The sequence below is a fragment of the Clarias gariepinus genome, chromosome 9, assembly GCF_024256425.1.
Source record: "Clarias gariepinus isolate MV-2021 ecotype Netherlands chromosome 9, CGAR_prim_01v2, whole genome shotgun sequence".
NCBI lineage: Eukaryota > Metazoa > Chordata > Actinopteri > Siluriformes > Clariidae > Clarias > Clarias gariepinus.
This window is the reverse complement of record NC_071108.1, coordinates 32,261,201-32,277,639: the sequence shown is the minus strand read 5'-3', so window position 1 is coordinate 32,277,639 and position 16,439 is coordinate 32,261,201. Positions and strand designations below refer to the sequence as shown.

The 16,439-nt window shown below is 38.5% G+C and overlaps 1 protein-coding gene across 2 annotated transcripts; it reads right to left on the bottom strand.

Moving 5' to 3' along the window:
- Positions 1-594: 594 nt before the first annotated feature.
- Positions 595-15,564, bottom strand: stx2b (syntaxin 2b). 2 transcript variants are annotated; one of them, XM_053504271.1, is made up of 11 exons: positions 15,243-15,564; positions 12,733-12,813; positions 12,429-12,528; positions 11,048-11,122; positions 10,692-10,765; positions 9,828-9,936; positions 7,481-7,554; positions 5,797-5,934; positions 5,019-5,129; positions 2,637-2,809; positions 595-2,547 (listed from the first exon to the last, which is right to left on the bottom strand). In XM_053504271.1, the coding sequence occupies exons 1-10, from the start codon at positions 15,270-15,272 to the stop codon at positions 2,672-2,674; spliced, it is 930 nt and encodes a 309-aa protein (XP_053360246.1). In that variant the 5' UTR covers positions 15,273-15,564; the 3' UTR covers positions 595-2,547; positions 2,637-2,671. The 2 variants fall into 2 exon arrangements, with proteins under 2 accessions (XP_053360246.1, XP_053360247.1); XM_053504272.1 differs by lacking the exon at positions 2,637-2,809.
- Between the last annotated feature and the right edge of the window lie 875 nt (positions 15,565-16,439).

Sequence of the window (16,439 nt, the reverse complement as noted above, 5' to 3'; positions counted from 1 at the left end):
AGCCTTATGCAGTAACATGATGCATCAGACCAGGTCACTTTCTTCCATTGGTCCAGTTCTAATGCTCACATAGGCACTTTTGCCAGTGGACAGGAGTCAGCAAGGGCACTGTGATCGTTCTGCAGCCCCATACATAACAAGCTGCGATACTCCGTGTGCTCACTTTTCACTTTTCTTTAGCAACTTGAGCTACGGTAGCTTTTCTTTGACATTGGACCAGCCTGGCTTGTGTTTTCTCACCCACACACATCTTGTGCACGCATCACCCTATTATCGGTTCACAAGTTGTTCTTTCTTGGAATACTTTTGGAAGGTACTAGCAACTGCATACCAGGAATACCCTACACGTTATATGGTTTATGAGTTGTTCTGACCCAGATTTCTAGATATTACAACTTGGCCCTTAGATCCTTATACATTTACTTATTTTTCCTGCTTCCAACACATCAAATTCAAGAACTGACAGGGTTTTTTTCCGGTCACATATCCCACCTCTTGACAGGTGGCACTGTGACGAGAAAATCAGTGATCTTTATGTTCGTTTATGTGGTGAAAATTTGACACATTTTTTTAAATCGAAGAACCGAATCCACACATTGCACAATTTAATTTTAATTACAGAAATTTACTTTTACATACATAGCTATAGAAGCATTCAGTACAGCCAAAAAAATTTCTCAAAGAAAGTTTCAAGGAGTGCAAAGGTCTGATATTGGCCTTCCATCCCTGAAACACCCAGCAGACAGACTTTACAAAAAAAAAAAAAAAATCATTGCTATTTGTAAATTTTTTCCAAACCAGATTGGAGGTATAAACCAAATTCTGTATGAAAATCTCATATCCCTGATACAAAATGACCGCATTTACAGTGTGCTGTGACTCTTCGCACCATCACTCATCATATTTATATCATATTTTTTTTCAACATTTGGCTAAATATTAAGTGCACTTTCAGTGTGTATTCTGCACTACAGTATCAAGTGCATATTTTGGGATTGCGTCAGCATCTGTAGTCTTCGTTGAGATTTTACAAGACAGCAAGTGATGTTGCCCATCATAGTGCTGCGAAACAAGAACACTATTCAACTGTGCAACTCTTAGGCAGAATTATTATTACGTACAGTTTAGGACACAAAGTAAGGAGGATCAGTGATTTTACAAGACAAAGAATGTCAACCCACATTCGATCAGCAAGTTTTAAACAAGGCCACGCTGAGCAGTGAACAAGATGTAAACATGTGAAACCTGATTGGAAATCCAGAGTTTTCCAGAAGCTTGTGAAACAGATTTAGAAAAAGATGTATGAAGACACACAAAGCAGTAACTTCTGTTTCAGCTTCATGAGTGTGATGCAAAGGTAAAGCAGACCCAAAAAACAAGACGTTGCACCAAATGACAACAGGCTTCAGTAAACCATTCCAGATAGAGAGAACTAATACATTTCCATAAACAAGGTTTATAAAGCTAATTATTATACACACTAAGTTATGTTCTTTCCTTTTAGAAAGATAAAACAAAATTAAATTTATATGTTCTTATAAATTTTCCTGGAGGGAAGAATCCTGACCAGCTTACCAGTCTAATATTAATAATACGTGTGTACGTTCTATTTAATTACTTTCATTATTTATTTTCATTACAATGGTTAGAGGCAAGCAAATCAAACTTCCAGTTCTTTTTGACTCATCAAATTTATCCCACAAGGACTATTCTTTCATCAAAGGCGTGGCCTTTTCCAGGATGACTCGCATTAATCCACTGAGTAGAGGATGCTGTCCTAAATTAATAACATTGTAAATAAAACACTACAGCCTTTCAGCTCAGCAGATCTTGACCCAGACAAACAAATAAAGGGGATTTTGGAGCAACAAGTAAAAAAAGAAGAGCGCTCCCCTAGATGATGATCAGGAACACAGACTGAGGAAAGATCTTATGGATAACCTGGTGTTGTTCCTGGGGATACCTTACAGCTCAAGAGACTTGAAGAATTTATACCAAGGAGCACTAAACCTGTCATCGTTGCTTGTGGTGGTGGATGTAACCAAATCTTTCTTGAACACATTTAATCCCACCTTCAAACTCTGGGCTTCATCTGATACTAATGTGGAGCATCAGCTTCATTACCCTGTATCAAATGTCCTTGTTGTGTACACTGCCTTCATTTTATTCTTGGACAAAAATATGGACAAAATATGGGAAAAAAATATTTTTTTCCATTTGTGTTTTGTAAATCCAGAGCTTATAGATTATCTCTTAATAAGAGGAAGAAAAAAACCTGGCCACATGGCAAAACATCACAGTAACAAAGTATTAAACCTCAGCTCCTGGAGAAATGTGGAAAAACCTCCAAAAGTATAAACACGAGCAATAAGATTAGAAAAATCTTACTAGTAGCAAAACCACTAAATACAAATCTGTATGCTTAGCGCTAAAGGTTCTGGACTTCTTCGATCAGAGTCTTGGCGACTATTTACCAAACACTCCAACAATAATGATGAGCAGAAGAACAAGGCACATCACTCCGCAAATGGCAACATACTTGATTTTCTGATGAAAAGACAGAAAGGCAAAAGTTAATTAAGTCAGTTACAAATCAGGCATGAAATTATAAGCTCATACATGATGACAATACGTACTCTGCTTGGTCAGTGTGTTAGTGCAGAAGGCATGCTTAAGCTGGTTTGTTTGTTGCAGTGATAGAGGAGGCGGCAGTTACTGTAGATTTAGATGACAAACCCACGGAAAGGCCGATGATCAGCGCAAGAACACCGATTACCACAAGCAAGATGAGAGCCAAAATAAAATATTTCTGTCCAGAACACAGAAAAACAAAATGTCACCACTGACGGAAAGCATCTGTCATTTATACCTGCCTAGCCAAAAAAAAAAAAACTTGCACACAATGTGGTGGCAAGTTCATGTGTGAAAATGATTTCTCGTGCTCCCAGAACCACTCTTTGACAATCTGAGTCCTGAAATTTATCTGTATTATCAGGGAAGAAAAACTCCATAGATGCGATAACCTGGTCATTCAATACATTCAGGTCGTCAGCTGACTTCATTTTATTGCCCCATAACATTCCTGAGTCTAGACCTGAGCAACTAAAGCAACCCCAGGTCATAACACTGTCTCCAGAGGCTTGTACAGTGAGTACTCTGCATGAAGAGTGCAACGCTTCATGCGCTTTCCTTTTTACCCTGACACACTCTTCACTTTAGAAAAGTGTCAAACTGGACTGATTAGACCATGTGACCTTCTTCCATTGCAATTCTCTGCTCCCTAGCAAGCTGAAGCCCTTTTTCTGATTCGTCTTACTAGCAGTTGGTTCACTTATAGCTGCACAGCTGTTTAGTCACAATCCTGCAAGTTCTCATCACGTTGTGCGTGTATGGAAATGCTCTTACTTTCATTATTAAAACATAGCTCTGTTTTTTACTGTTACTTTTCTTTACCCTGTAACTTCACCAAGTGTTTAAGTGCTCTCTCCATTCATGATTGGTTTCCGACCACATTTCTTCCACAAAGTTGATGGTTCAGCACTATCCTTCCAGCTTTTGATAATGTCTTGAAGGGTTTTTAACCCACTTCCAATCATTTCAAATCTCCTTGGTTATTTTCTTTGCTTGATGCACCCCAATAAGTGATGGTGATGACCTTTTTTGGCCAGACAGTGAATTTCTTTATTATAATAATTAAAGTTATATTTAAAACTATTTAGTTGGTGTGATCAGTGAACCAGTGGACGTGTCCTTCACATGGACACATGGTTGTGTCTTTGGGTATAGGAGCAATATGCTCTTAAAACATTTCTAAATAAGCACCAATTTCACCACAGCTTCATGACTGTGCTTAAACAAAAAAAAAAAAAAAAAAAAAAAACTAAAACTAAGGCTCGGCTCTTCCACATACTGTATTCTCTGTACTCATGCTGACTAGCCAGCTAGCGATAACAATGAAGATTACTTACTTTGATTAATAAACAGTATATAAAAAAAAACAGTAATCCTGTCAGGATTTAATATCCAGCTTATTAGCAGTAAACTAATATATATATAAAAATTCTTATGACTTGCTAAACTGCTCACAGAAATCCTATCAGGTTAGCTCAGATTAGCAAGGTAGCTAGCATTAGCTGTAAGGATTATCATCATTTATAAACAGGACTTAAATCCTGTTAGGTTACTTTTTATTAGGTGGCTAGTTTATTAGCAGTGAAGAGTATGAATTTGACCGTAAAATCTTTCTGAAATATCTGAAAAATCTTGATGAATGTTTATGAATAAGATTTGCAATGTTTCAGAAGCCTGGGTTTAGCTCACTAGCCTTAGCAGTAAAATTCTAAATATTTCTGTTTTTGTATTTATAATATGTTACATTTTGGCCCGTAAGCATCCATTATCTAGCAAGCAAACACATACTGAGGATTGTTAACAACTACAACTTAACTTATCTTTAATAACAAAATCCGAGCTAGCTGCTTAGCATTATGGACGAGGATATTGTATAAAAAATATATATATTCTCTAACATATTTTTTATTAATTCATGAATTCTTCAGTTACTTAAATCCTGTCAGGTTAGTTCAGGTTCGCTAGCTGGCGCACAATTAGCAATGCCAATGACTGTCTTTGTTTACATTAAAAACTTCCATATATGGCTCCAAAGACACACACACACACCCGTGTTCATGGCCACGCCCACTCATATATAGAGATAGAGATTCAGTGACGAGGCAATGTTTCCATATGCAATTTTTGCAATCCAAGATTTTTTTATGTGTGTGTGTAAGTAATATTACTATACACGCTATTAACAGCATATGCCCTGTCAGTGATCTCAGATCCATTTTTGCTAAATATGAGAAGAAAAAGGCAGAAGCAGTTTAAGTGCAGGTTAAAAGGATAATAAATGCCAGCCTGCAGGTATGCTCAGACGTGTTTAAACCTGTGTAATTTAAAATTAGCAGAAAGCACTGAGAAGTGAAGGGGGATGTGTGTGTGTGTGTGTTTTTTTATACCCGCCGGGCGCTCTTCTGGTACCTCACAGCTTTCTTCACCTCCTGGTTAGCTTTGACTACATACTCCCCTGCATTCTTCACATTGTTCTCTATGTTATCGATCATCTCACCCTGTAAAGACATGCGTTCGTGTGTGTGTGTGTGTGAGAAAGAACAAACATTATTAAAATTAAGCTATATTTAAAGTGAAAACAGCAAAAATCCATGTTACACTTTTAGACATGTGACATCACAAACATTTCTTGAATTACACCTTGCGTGACTTAGAAACTTTTATGTTTTATCTATTCTGCCATTTAATTGAAAATCCATGTATGGGTCTAAAATTGATATTACACAAGTTTGAGCCTTTAGTCTTTTTATTCTATTTTTATGCATGTTAAGGAGTGATACCTAATTCATTATGTAATTTATATAATATTTATTTTACTATATGACTACATATAGTACAATACAGCCAATGAGGGGCGTCTGTGAGTTCAAAAAGATGCAGTCGGCTTGCTTCACGTGGTTCGGAGGAAACCTAATGCCACCTGACCTGCCATAAATTCTTAGGGCGGAGCTTTGTGTACATGGATGGAAATGTCTGCACTCGTATTAACATTCAAGCATTTTATTAATTAGAGACCCGTTGTTCGCAACCTAATGCTCCTTTAATGCATGTCATTTGGAGCCATTAGGAAAATCCCACATAGCCCACATCTTTAAAAATGCCTAAACCGATAAATTTACAGGAATACATTAATATAAATCTTGACTGATTAAGCAGGGGCTCCACCTGTGTCTCTACGAGCATGGCTATGTCCATAAACATGCTGTGGAGCTCTTTGATGCTGGACTCGAGCCGCATGATATCCTTGTGCCGTGACTCAATCTCGTTCAGGGCCTGCCGGGTTATCTGCGAGTCCAAGATGATCTGAGGAGAGAAACAGGAGGTGCATGGGTAAGCTACTGCATGCAGATGTGTTGCAACATTGACAAACTAAATAAAAGCACAATGAGCTTGGGGGTGGGGGGGCAGGAAAGGCATGCTGTTTAAAAAAAAACAAAAACAATAGCAGGCTGGTGTGATGTGGGTGACTCCAAGACCTCCAGGTGTATTATTTTACTATTACTCATCTCACACTACAGCTATTTATCACACCTTAACTTACACTTTAAAAAAAAAAAAATCTGTATATACCTAAATTTAGTGTTGTGCAACATCTGTTAGATGGGTTTTTTACACTCTTTCCTCTCTACAAGAAACCGGCAGAGAATGAAAGGAAACCACAGACATAGCTGGGCAAGTAAATGGAACTGAATTGTCATTCTCTTCCTCACAGACTTCACCGATGACGTTCTTCCTTGGCGCGCCCCAGCCTGTGACAACTTCTCTATATCAGAAGAGTCCCAGCGTCCTCAACCTCTGAGCCCTGTTATCGGCCTGCGCCACTCTGAGTCAGACCCAGTGACCTCCGCTACAAGCCAATGTTAACATATATAACTGTAACTAACTTTAATACAGTACCAGTCGAAAATTCGGACACACCTTCTAATTCAGTGGGGTTTTTTTTAGTGCTTTATTTTCTACATTCTAAAACAATACTGAAGATTTTGAAACCTATGAAACAACAAACACATCTAGAATTATGGCATTAAGCGACAACAAAAACAGTATGGTCAAGTGCATTTGCTAAACCCCTCAAGCTCCATGACGAAGTCTCTCATGAAGACCTTCCTAGGAAAGCAAGACCAAAACGTTAAATCTGCTTCAAAGGAAATGTTCATTTAGAGTCACCAGCCTCAGAAGTCACCGATTAACATCAAACAGCACCTCAGATTAGAGCCGTTATGAAGAATTTACAGAGCAGAAGTAGCAGATACATCTCAATATCATCTGATATTGTGTATTTGGACTCCTTCAATACTAGAGAGAAATTTAAATCAGGACGGACCATGGAATTAGGTGTGTCCAAACTTTTGACTGGTAGTGTATGTGCACTATGTTGTATATTATACGTAGTTTAAGGTGGGGTTGGTTTAAGGATTATATTTATATGGCTATCATAAGAACACCACTTAAAACAGTTACACTTTATATCAATTTCTTTTTTTCAATTAGAGATTATTTGCATTTAGTTATTCAATTAATTATATATATTTTTTTACCCAGGCATACAGAGAGAGAATGCCTAGCTGATTAAATATTCCCAGTGAGATTGATGTGAGAGTGGACCTCTCTGCTTTGGGAGCCAATGCTAACTTAGATGGCTTTATAGGGAGTCAAACTCACAGCCTTTTCTTCAGCAGCACTCGGGAGCTTGTGTGTCGGGTAATCACCATTCACGGCCGATCGATCGGCACATCTCTAATTTTTATTATAAAGGAATTGGCTAATTTAATTGACTGAATTGGAGAAGCTACATATGTTGGATATTACAGCTGGCAAAATTCTATAATGGCAAAGACCCCAAACTCACATCTGAGGTAAAAATGGAAGGATTCCCGCTCTCCAGCATGTCCTCCAGCTCCTCATCCGTGGTCTTCCTTCCAGCTGCAAGATCACACACAATAACAATGCTGATTTATACACACTGTGTGTTTATATGTACGTTTCTATGTGTGTGAGAGAGGGAAATAAATTGTGAGTGTACGTAATACTATTGTGTCCCTGTTGTTTGTATTCATTTTTGTACGAGTGTGTGTGAGAGAAACACGACCCTGCAGGACGTGTGTTTATTCAGCTGGGAGAAGCAGAAAGTCAAGAGGTTGAACAATAGCAGGACAGAAAACCTATATGTATATGACTTTGCATGCACATGCGCGCACACACACACACGGCAAAAACTCATCCTAATTCTGTTTTTCCGTCCCCAGTAGGCAACACCTAGAGAATGAGATACAACCTAAAGCAGCATGAACACACATATAAGCGACACACACACACACACACACAATATTAGAAAAAGCTCCATGCTGCTCTCACTGGGAAGGCGTTCTGTTATACACTCTGGGGACAAAAAAGAAACAAGGGAGAGAGGATTGCAGGGAGAAACAGTGGGGACATCAGAGACCATGATGCTTACAGCTCTCCTGTTTATCTACATAACACACACACACACACACACACAATATCGAGCAGTTTTGGGTAATTACTCGAAATTTTTCATCTTATTATGAATTATTATGAAAATTAAACTTTTTTTTTTTTTTTTTTTTAAATCCTGCTTTTATATTCACTAATCTTAAAACAAATGCTACTTGAGAATAAGACATATTGCAATTCACCTCCAGTGTGGACATCTTCAGCGTGATAAGGACACTCCTTAATAATTTACTGCACTAGAAAGGAGATTTCCCCATGTTGCCATTATTTGAATATTAATAGTAGACCAATATCTCAATCAGAATCTTCTGCCTGAATCTTATTGTCTCGTTACAGACTCTACAGCATCGTAAAAAACGTCACCTTATGAATTAATGTGTAATCACATCACACTATATCATCACTAGCACCTTCAACAAAAGGGGACGCAAACAAGTCGACGATCAGGTCAATGGATCATGGTAGTTGCTGGGCAACTAGGAAGCATTGATGCAAGCCCTTATACACATTTATGTGCTATATTGAAAATGGGAACAAGATAAAACTGTTGTGAATCAATATTTCCCACTGATGTGATTAAAATGACTAATACAAAAAAAGATGATATTAGTATTTATACTAATACATGCTGCTATTTACCATAAAAATACATACATGACCCACACAAATGATTGACTATTAATTTTTTTTTTTTATAATTCCACATCATGACACACATAACCTTTTTTGCATTAATTATTATTCATTTCTTTAAGGCTCTAAGAATGCAGTTTACCCTACCGTATATATACTGATCTATTCATAAATAGGAATATTAATCATCTGACACACCTTTAACAACACCCCTGACATAGAGCATAAATACAGCCTGAGTCACATGACCCTTCTCCCTCTCTCTCTCTCTCTCTCTCTCTGCCCGCTGTGGGGAGGACGATCTGCCTCTCTAGTCTTGCGTTACCGAGGAAACGCCTACAACATGGTCTCCGGTGACCGGCAGGATAGTCTCATGTGTCACATGCAGAATGAGGACCTAATTAAGCAGGAGGTGGCTCACAAGCATTTCCCCGTGCGCGCACACCTTCACCCTTCACATTTCGAGTCATTTTAACGTGACATCTGTATCATTCGATCACTCTCGATATTAAAACGAGGGTTGAAACCCTCATCCATCCATCGTATTTATTATCAAAACAAGAGTAAATAGCTCGCTGTAAGATTAACAGGAAAAATATGATCTGATTATTACACAAACTGTCATTTGTGTGAAGTAGTGTCTGGTTTATTTACACTTCCAGCTTCAGTTTATTTTAAATCGTTATTCTGATGAGACTTGATTAGTAGAATGAATATCCCCAACCCGAGTTAAGTCAATTATCCAATCCGAACTCTTTCCTGCCATCTTCAGCTTCCTCTGAAATACATGAAGCGAGCCAGAGCAACACACGGAAGAAAGCGCTATCCGGCCTCTTCCTCCATCCCATCTTAATGTACTCCATCCACTAGTAGTCTGTGATAAGACTGAGTGTGTGTCTGCTTACAGTAACAAACCCCTGAACAAGCGTGTGCGAGTGTCAGACAGACAGACAGACTGAGAGACAGACAGATCAACGTGTATTAGACATGGCGACACACGAGAAATGTTACAAGTGCATGCATGCGAGTGACATCATGATCTCTTCAAAGAGAACGTGTGTATGTGTACATGTGTGTTTGTATCTCACTGATCTCCAGCTGTCTCTGGATCCTGCCCTTGCTGTGCTCTCTGAAGGAGACCTGTGTGTCGTTGTACTTGGTCATGACCTCGACGAACTTCCGAGACAAGACCGCGTACTGCAGCGAGATACAGAGAGACACCGTAAGACATCACAGTCAGCTTTATACCAAAATAAACACCGAAACAAAGGCGTCACACAGAGCGTGTCCTATAATAACCTGCAGGATGATCGAATTTTAGCTCTCTGAAACAGGAGAGATGTGATTGCTTTACAGAGAAATACTTTCATTTCAAAATCTGTTTGTCCAAACGTCCTTAACAAGCGCTAATCCTGATCAGACTCGCAGTGGAGCCGCACCCTGGTTCGTTAAAAGCCTATTTCATTTCCACAGAAGCATCACAATTGCTTTTAATATAACTAAATGCATGTTTTTTTTCCCATTCCATTACATCTTAAACTGTCTTAAACCATTTTAAATTTAATTCTCAACATAAAGATGGGGGAAAAAAGGAAAAAGGTGAGCGTTTCCGCCGGGTACATTCTCTTTGGTGCCTGGTTAAAGAAAGACAGGGGAGGGCAAAAGGGTTCAGATATCACTATATCATCTAAACCGAAAATGTTTCATGGCCACTGTTTTCTTAAAGTCACAAAATTTCAAGACTATAGTTATATATATTTTAAATGTTACATAGACTCGAATTAAAAGGTTCCAATATTTCAAGAATAAACTCCTAAAATGTTAGGTAAGGAGTCACAATTGCACTGGAACCTTGTGATTTATTATATTATACCCTGCCTGGTTCAATGTATTTAAAACATTTTAAAAAAAAAAGAAATTTTATTGAACACTTTTTAGTATTTTGTGTACACCTGTGTCCTCTGAATGCGCTCGTCCACCGAGGCATGGTTGGCTTGGTCTTCAGGAGGCAAACTCTGCTGCATAGCTGAGGATAAGAAGAGAAGAAATAATGACTTCTCCTATATATATCCTGCGGTATTGTCCAGTCACCCTCCCACAATCTATGCTGCTATTCGTAGAAAACAGAAATTAGGCCTGAGGAGATGCCTAATGTACTCTAGCAGCAGCAGAAAACCATTAGTGAAGTGAAATACTTGTCTAATGGATGCACAATGTCATTTACTATAAGGATAAACCACAAAAAAAATGCATCTGAGCCAAGGTCGTATTACCGCACTCATCCTTCCTCTCTCTCACTCACACTCACATTTGAGTTTGGTCCGCACCACATTGGCGTTTGTTTTAATTTCAACCGTCAGCTGCTCAAGCTCCTCTTTGGTCCCTAAATGAAGAAATCAGATGTTAAGTAGAGAAAAACTGTGAACTAGTAAAAATGTACAAGAATACAGTGGAAAGTCTGATTGATGCAGAATGTTCATGAAACATGTTAGTTCCTGTTTCGTAATATCGCTTCTCCTTTTTGCTCTCCCTGGACGGCAAAAAAAAAAAAAAAAAAAAAACACCATGTCATGATACAGAGAAATCACAAAGACGTGCCGGAAAAAACTTAAAGGTTTTAGCTTTATGTCTGATACTGAAGTCTCTAACTTAAAAAAAAATTTTTTTAATTAACAATCATTTATAAGGAGGAAAAAAAATCTTGTTAGGGAACAAAAAACAAATGTAAAAAAACAAAACAAAGGGTGCTTAAAAATAAAAAAATATTTTTACAAATATTTTTTACATAGAACATGAGCAAGTTTTAATATGTTAAAAAGCACAAGGTTAGCTATGATCACTCGCTAGCTAAACAGAGTCCAAGATGTTATGCCTTTACTGTTAGTATGTTATTTTTGGTTAAGGTCTCCTGATATATGAGGGGTGTTTAAGTCAAACTGGGACTTTTTCTTATGAATAAGGGTGTAAAAGCGATTGATATTTACAAAAGACAAACATTTGAATGGAGCCCTCTGCAGTCATTTCTGAGAACATTTAGCGAGAGGGAAAATAATAAATATTAGCGTTACATGTATTCTGGGTGAGCTGAGGTATTAGTCATGTGTGTGTCTGTGAGAGAGAAAGAGAAAGTGTGTGAGAGTGATGTGGAAAAAAATAATGAAGAATTGGCGAGTGCTGTGAACTAAGAATGTGTATAAAAAAAAAAAGGGAGATGAATGAGCGCATTTCAAGGCGGGAAAGGTGCGGCTTCCTGGAGCATGCGGTAAAAATGTGTGTGTTAGTGTGTGTGTGTGTCTGATTTCCTGCTCTTACTGTGGTCAGTATACAAGTACAGGACATGGTTATATTTAGCCTGAGCTGTACAAGTGTGTGTGTGTGTCTCCGCATGCATTTGTAACAATGACTTCAGCCAGCGCTGTGACGCAAAACGAGCATTGTACATTAGCATGACAGCTAGCATGACACACTGCTAACAAGCAGATGCTTTAAAAATAATTCATTATTTTCAGAGATCGTCGTGAAACAAATCAACAAGTTCCATAGCATGTTTAAAATTTACCCCTCAGCTACACTTTAAAGCTTTTCAAAGATAGTTCAAGTTCGAACTGATCAGAGGCCAAAAGAGTTTGTTCATGCTCTGTTTGTTTGTTCTGTGTGTGCATCTAGTGTATGCTTGAGTGTGTACACACTTTCGTCAGGGTTGGGCGCGGAGAGGATCATGCTGTGCTTCTTCTTCACCTCGTTCACCTGCGAGGAAATCTTATCGATGATGCTCCTGACCTCCTCCACCTGAAACACATGCAGTCAGAGCAGCCTTCCTCGCCATATCATCATCATCATCATCATCATCATGCACTCTGAAGTTATCGATGTTATCATATTCACTGCTGTGGTTCTATTAAAGACACTTGGCTAGAGGTTACATTTGTAATACATTATCATTAACATTTTATTTATTTTATTAATTTAGTGATAAGTGTTTTAGCCATGTACCTTTTTAAAAAAGCCCTCCATAAAGCCACCTCGATCCACAGAAACAGCCACGCTGCCATCTTCCTCATCACTGGGCCTCCCCTAAGTCCGGGAAATACGGGTTTATATATATATATATATATATATATATATATATATATATATATATATATATATATATACCACAAAAAGCATTTTGAATTTCTCATTTAGACCACTATTGCAATACTAGCTCTACAAAGCCAGAGCCTGAATTTTTCCAATAACATTTTGAGAATCTAATGTATATCCGAATTATTTTAAGGCAAAAATAGATAATTTATATATCTATGAATATCAATAGAATTTCATTTTTTATGAAGCAAGAAGTATTGCAAATTTATAGAAAATATTTTGTACATGGTTTCTTTGAGTCCCAAATGTGTTAACCACAAATGGCAAAATATTACATCAATATCAATTATGTATATTTTTTCAAAACGCTATAACTCCACATCCCACAGTTTTGTCACAACTGATAAATCACCTTGCACTTATGTTTTGATGATTTTGTAATGATCATCATTTGAATCCATGTACATCAGTCGATGTTTTAACTAAAGTTAAAACATCTAAGTTCAAAAATCCCACTCTAGAACAGGAGTAGCGGGCATAACCAGACATAGCAAACACAACAGCTTCGCCACACACAGTGCTTATATCTCAAAGGTTGCAAAATGAACAGAAGTCTTAAGCTGTTTCTCATGTTTCACGCTCAAATTGTTTATTATACAGATAGTCAAAGTTGTTCATCAGATAGTCAGACACTAAGGCCAGAAAGTCTGCCGGTAAATCAGAATGGCAGAATAATCATAGCAGTCAATCAATCAGAGACACGGTCAGACAGTCAGAGATATATTCACAAAGTCACACAGTGATTGAGTGGCATGGCTGTAACTCTTGCCCCTTTACATGAAAATTGCAAGTTCGAGTCCGGGGTGACTCGAACGGCAGCCGAGGAGCTTAGAGAGAACTGATTGGTCGAGCTCTCTCTGAAGGGAGCGGGATACTAGCACTTTTACATCAATCATGGGGCATAGGCCAGACATGAGCGTCTGTGACATCACGCCTCATCTGTGACCGACGACCTCAGGCCAATTATTCACTATGCAGTTAGTGAAAGACAGTTAGACACTACGGCAGGCCTTTAATCAGTCAATCAGAGATACAGTCAAACAGTCAGTTGGATGGATGGAGTAAATTGTGTATGATTAAATTAGTGGAGAAAAATCAATGAAAGGATAAAAAACATCACAAAGTCAAACAGGGTGGCATGGAGCCTATCCCAGAATACAAGTCATGGGGCTGGGTACACCATGGACTGTGGTGCCAATCCATCATAGGGCACATACACACTAATTCACTGAGGGCAATTTGGGAACACCAATTAGTCTTATCTGCATATCTGAGACTGAGAAAGGAAACCCACCAAGCATGGGGAGAATATGAAAACTCCATGCACACAGACTACAAGGAATCAAACCCCTTGACCATGAAGCTGCGAGGCCACAGTGCTAACCACTAAACGACCATGTCGCTTGGTATAAAGTCTTGTTGGAAGCCTTGATGGGAGACTGTAATACTGAAAAGGTGTTTATCCTGTTTTGCTGCCAAACTTTTCATTACACAAAAAATCAATTTGTACATCAGATGGTCAGTCAATCAGAGACATGGTTAGACAGTCAGTTGGATGGATGGGAATTATCTATGATTAAAAAAGGAAAGACAATTCAGAAGAAAGGTAAAAAAATAAGATCAGAATGTCAGACAGTAAGAAAGTCAATCAGTCGGAATATCAGTCATACAAATGTATGAGAAATGTATTTTATCCCCCAATTCAAGGCATAGCATTTGTAGACTAATAATAATAGTGTGTTATAATAATAATTATAAGAAGAAGAAGTGGTACTTTACTGTTCCCAAAGGGAACTATATCACATATCCTCATTAAGAAGCTGGGGTCAGAGAGGATATAGCGCCTCTGGAGCAGATACGGTTTGCTTAAGGGCTCAACAGTGCCAACTTGGCAGTGCTGGGGCTTGAACCCCTGACCTTCTGATCAGAAATCCAGTAACCTACAGCCTTAACTGTGGCGCTGAGAGCGACTTACAAAGCTGATACAAAGATAGAAAGTGCAAACAAGATAACCAGACCTCAATGTGAGTGACATGTGGGTGTCTCACTTAAACCCCCCCATACACTCGTGTAGAATTCACCCACCCCTGCGTAAAGCGTGCGCTGCACTGATCTGCGCAAGAGCCGCGCTGCCCCGAAAACACACACCTAAAGTCCAATCCCAAACAGCACCTCGATCCCCAAAGAACGGCAACACACACACACACACACACACGTATATATCCAACACCGCCGTCCAACACAGGACCTGAGTCTAGCAGCTGGAATAACAGTTTAAGACGACAAGAGCACACACACACAACACACACACACAATAACAGCCTGTTGCGTTTGTGATTAAACTTTACTTTACTTACCGACTTCAGCTCCGCCAGTCGGTCCCTCATTTTATTATGACGCTCTAAATGTACAACAGTTACCTTCCTGTTAATAATAAGACGCGCCGGCCTGTTTCCATAAAAACACCCGAGTCCATCCCAACTCCGACAGAAACATCAACAGGCGGGGATTTAACTCATAAAAAGAACGGAAATAAAAATGTACGGATAATCTAAAGGTTTAGTCTGAAGACTGGACCAGTACAAAGTGCCGTAAAGTGGCGCCGACGGCGGTGACGGTGATGCTTCCTGCCAGCTGAGTGAGCGCGCGCCGCACCTCTGCTCACGCGCGCAAGGCGGAATGAGCGCGCGCCCGCAGGGCGTTGGGGTTTGGCCGGGAGGAGAGAGGGGGTTGGGGGGGGGGGGGGGGGTCGCGGGTATTTTTTGACGTAACAATAATCATCGTCATAATAAAACATTAATATTGATACATTTTTGCAGTTGGATAAGGGGGAAATTAATGCCAAAAAGAAAATCCTACATTCACCTTTAACTCTATTTTTTTATATATATATATTCCTATTTTTATACTTTTATTTTATTATTTGTAGTACATAATGTGAGTAAAAATAATTTTTCCCCATATTTCTCTATATCCTAATTCGTAAAATTCTTTTATTTAATACTGAAACTTTTCTTATTTAATTTTTATCTCATCAGCAGTCATTTAAGCATTTTACTTCATATTATAATGTTTATGACTGTGTATGTGACAAATAAAATTTTAATTTTAAAATTAAAAATTCCCCACACCCAGAATTCCATCGTGTATTTAATTAAAAATAAACACAAATATAAATAAAACTATTTTTGCGGATTACTTTTTCCTGAGGCGGAACACTCACTCACTCACTCAACATCTATCCGCTTTATCCTGAATATAAAGGTGGCCTGGAGCCTATCCCAGGATTCTTAGGGCACGGGACGGGGTACACCCTGGACAGGGTGCCAATCCATCGCAGGGCACACACACATCACATACTCACACACTATGTGCAATTTGAGAATTGCATTTAGCTTAATCTGCATGTCTTTGGACTGTGGTAGGAAAGTATGGTTATTGTAACTCATACAGTAGCTTCATTACAAACAAACTCATATATTTCAAGTGTTTATTTCTTTTAATTTTGATGATTATGACTAATCAAAACTAATAAAAACCCACATACATATTTC

Coding starts and splice junctions, on each gene's coding strand:
- stx2b (XM_053504271.1), bottom strand. CDS start 15,272: ATGAGGGACCGACTGGCGGAGCTGAAGTCG. Junction 12,814..15,242: donor GACTGGCGGAGCTGAAGTCG/GTAAGTAAAGTA, acceptor TCCCGGACTTAG/GGGAGGCCCAGTGATGAGGA. Junction 9,937..10,691: donor AGCGCATTCAGAGGACACAG/GTGTACACAAAA, acceptor ATCTCGCTGCAG/TACGCGGTCTTGTCTCGGAA.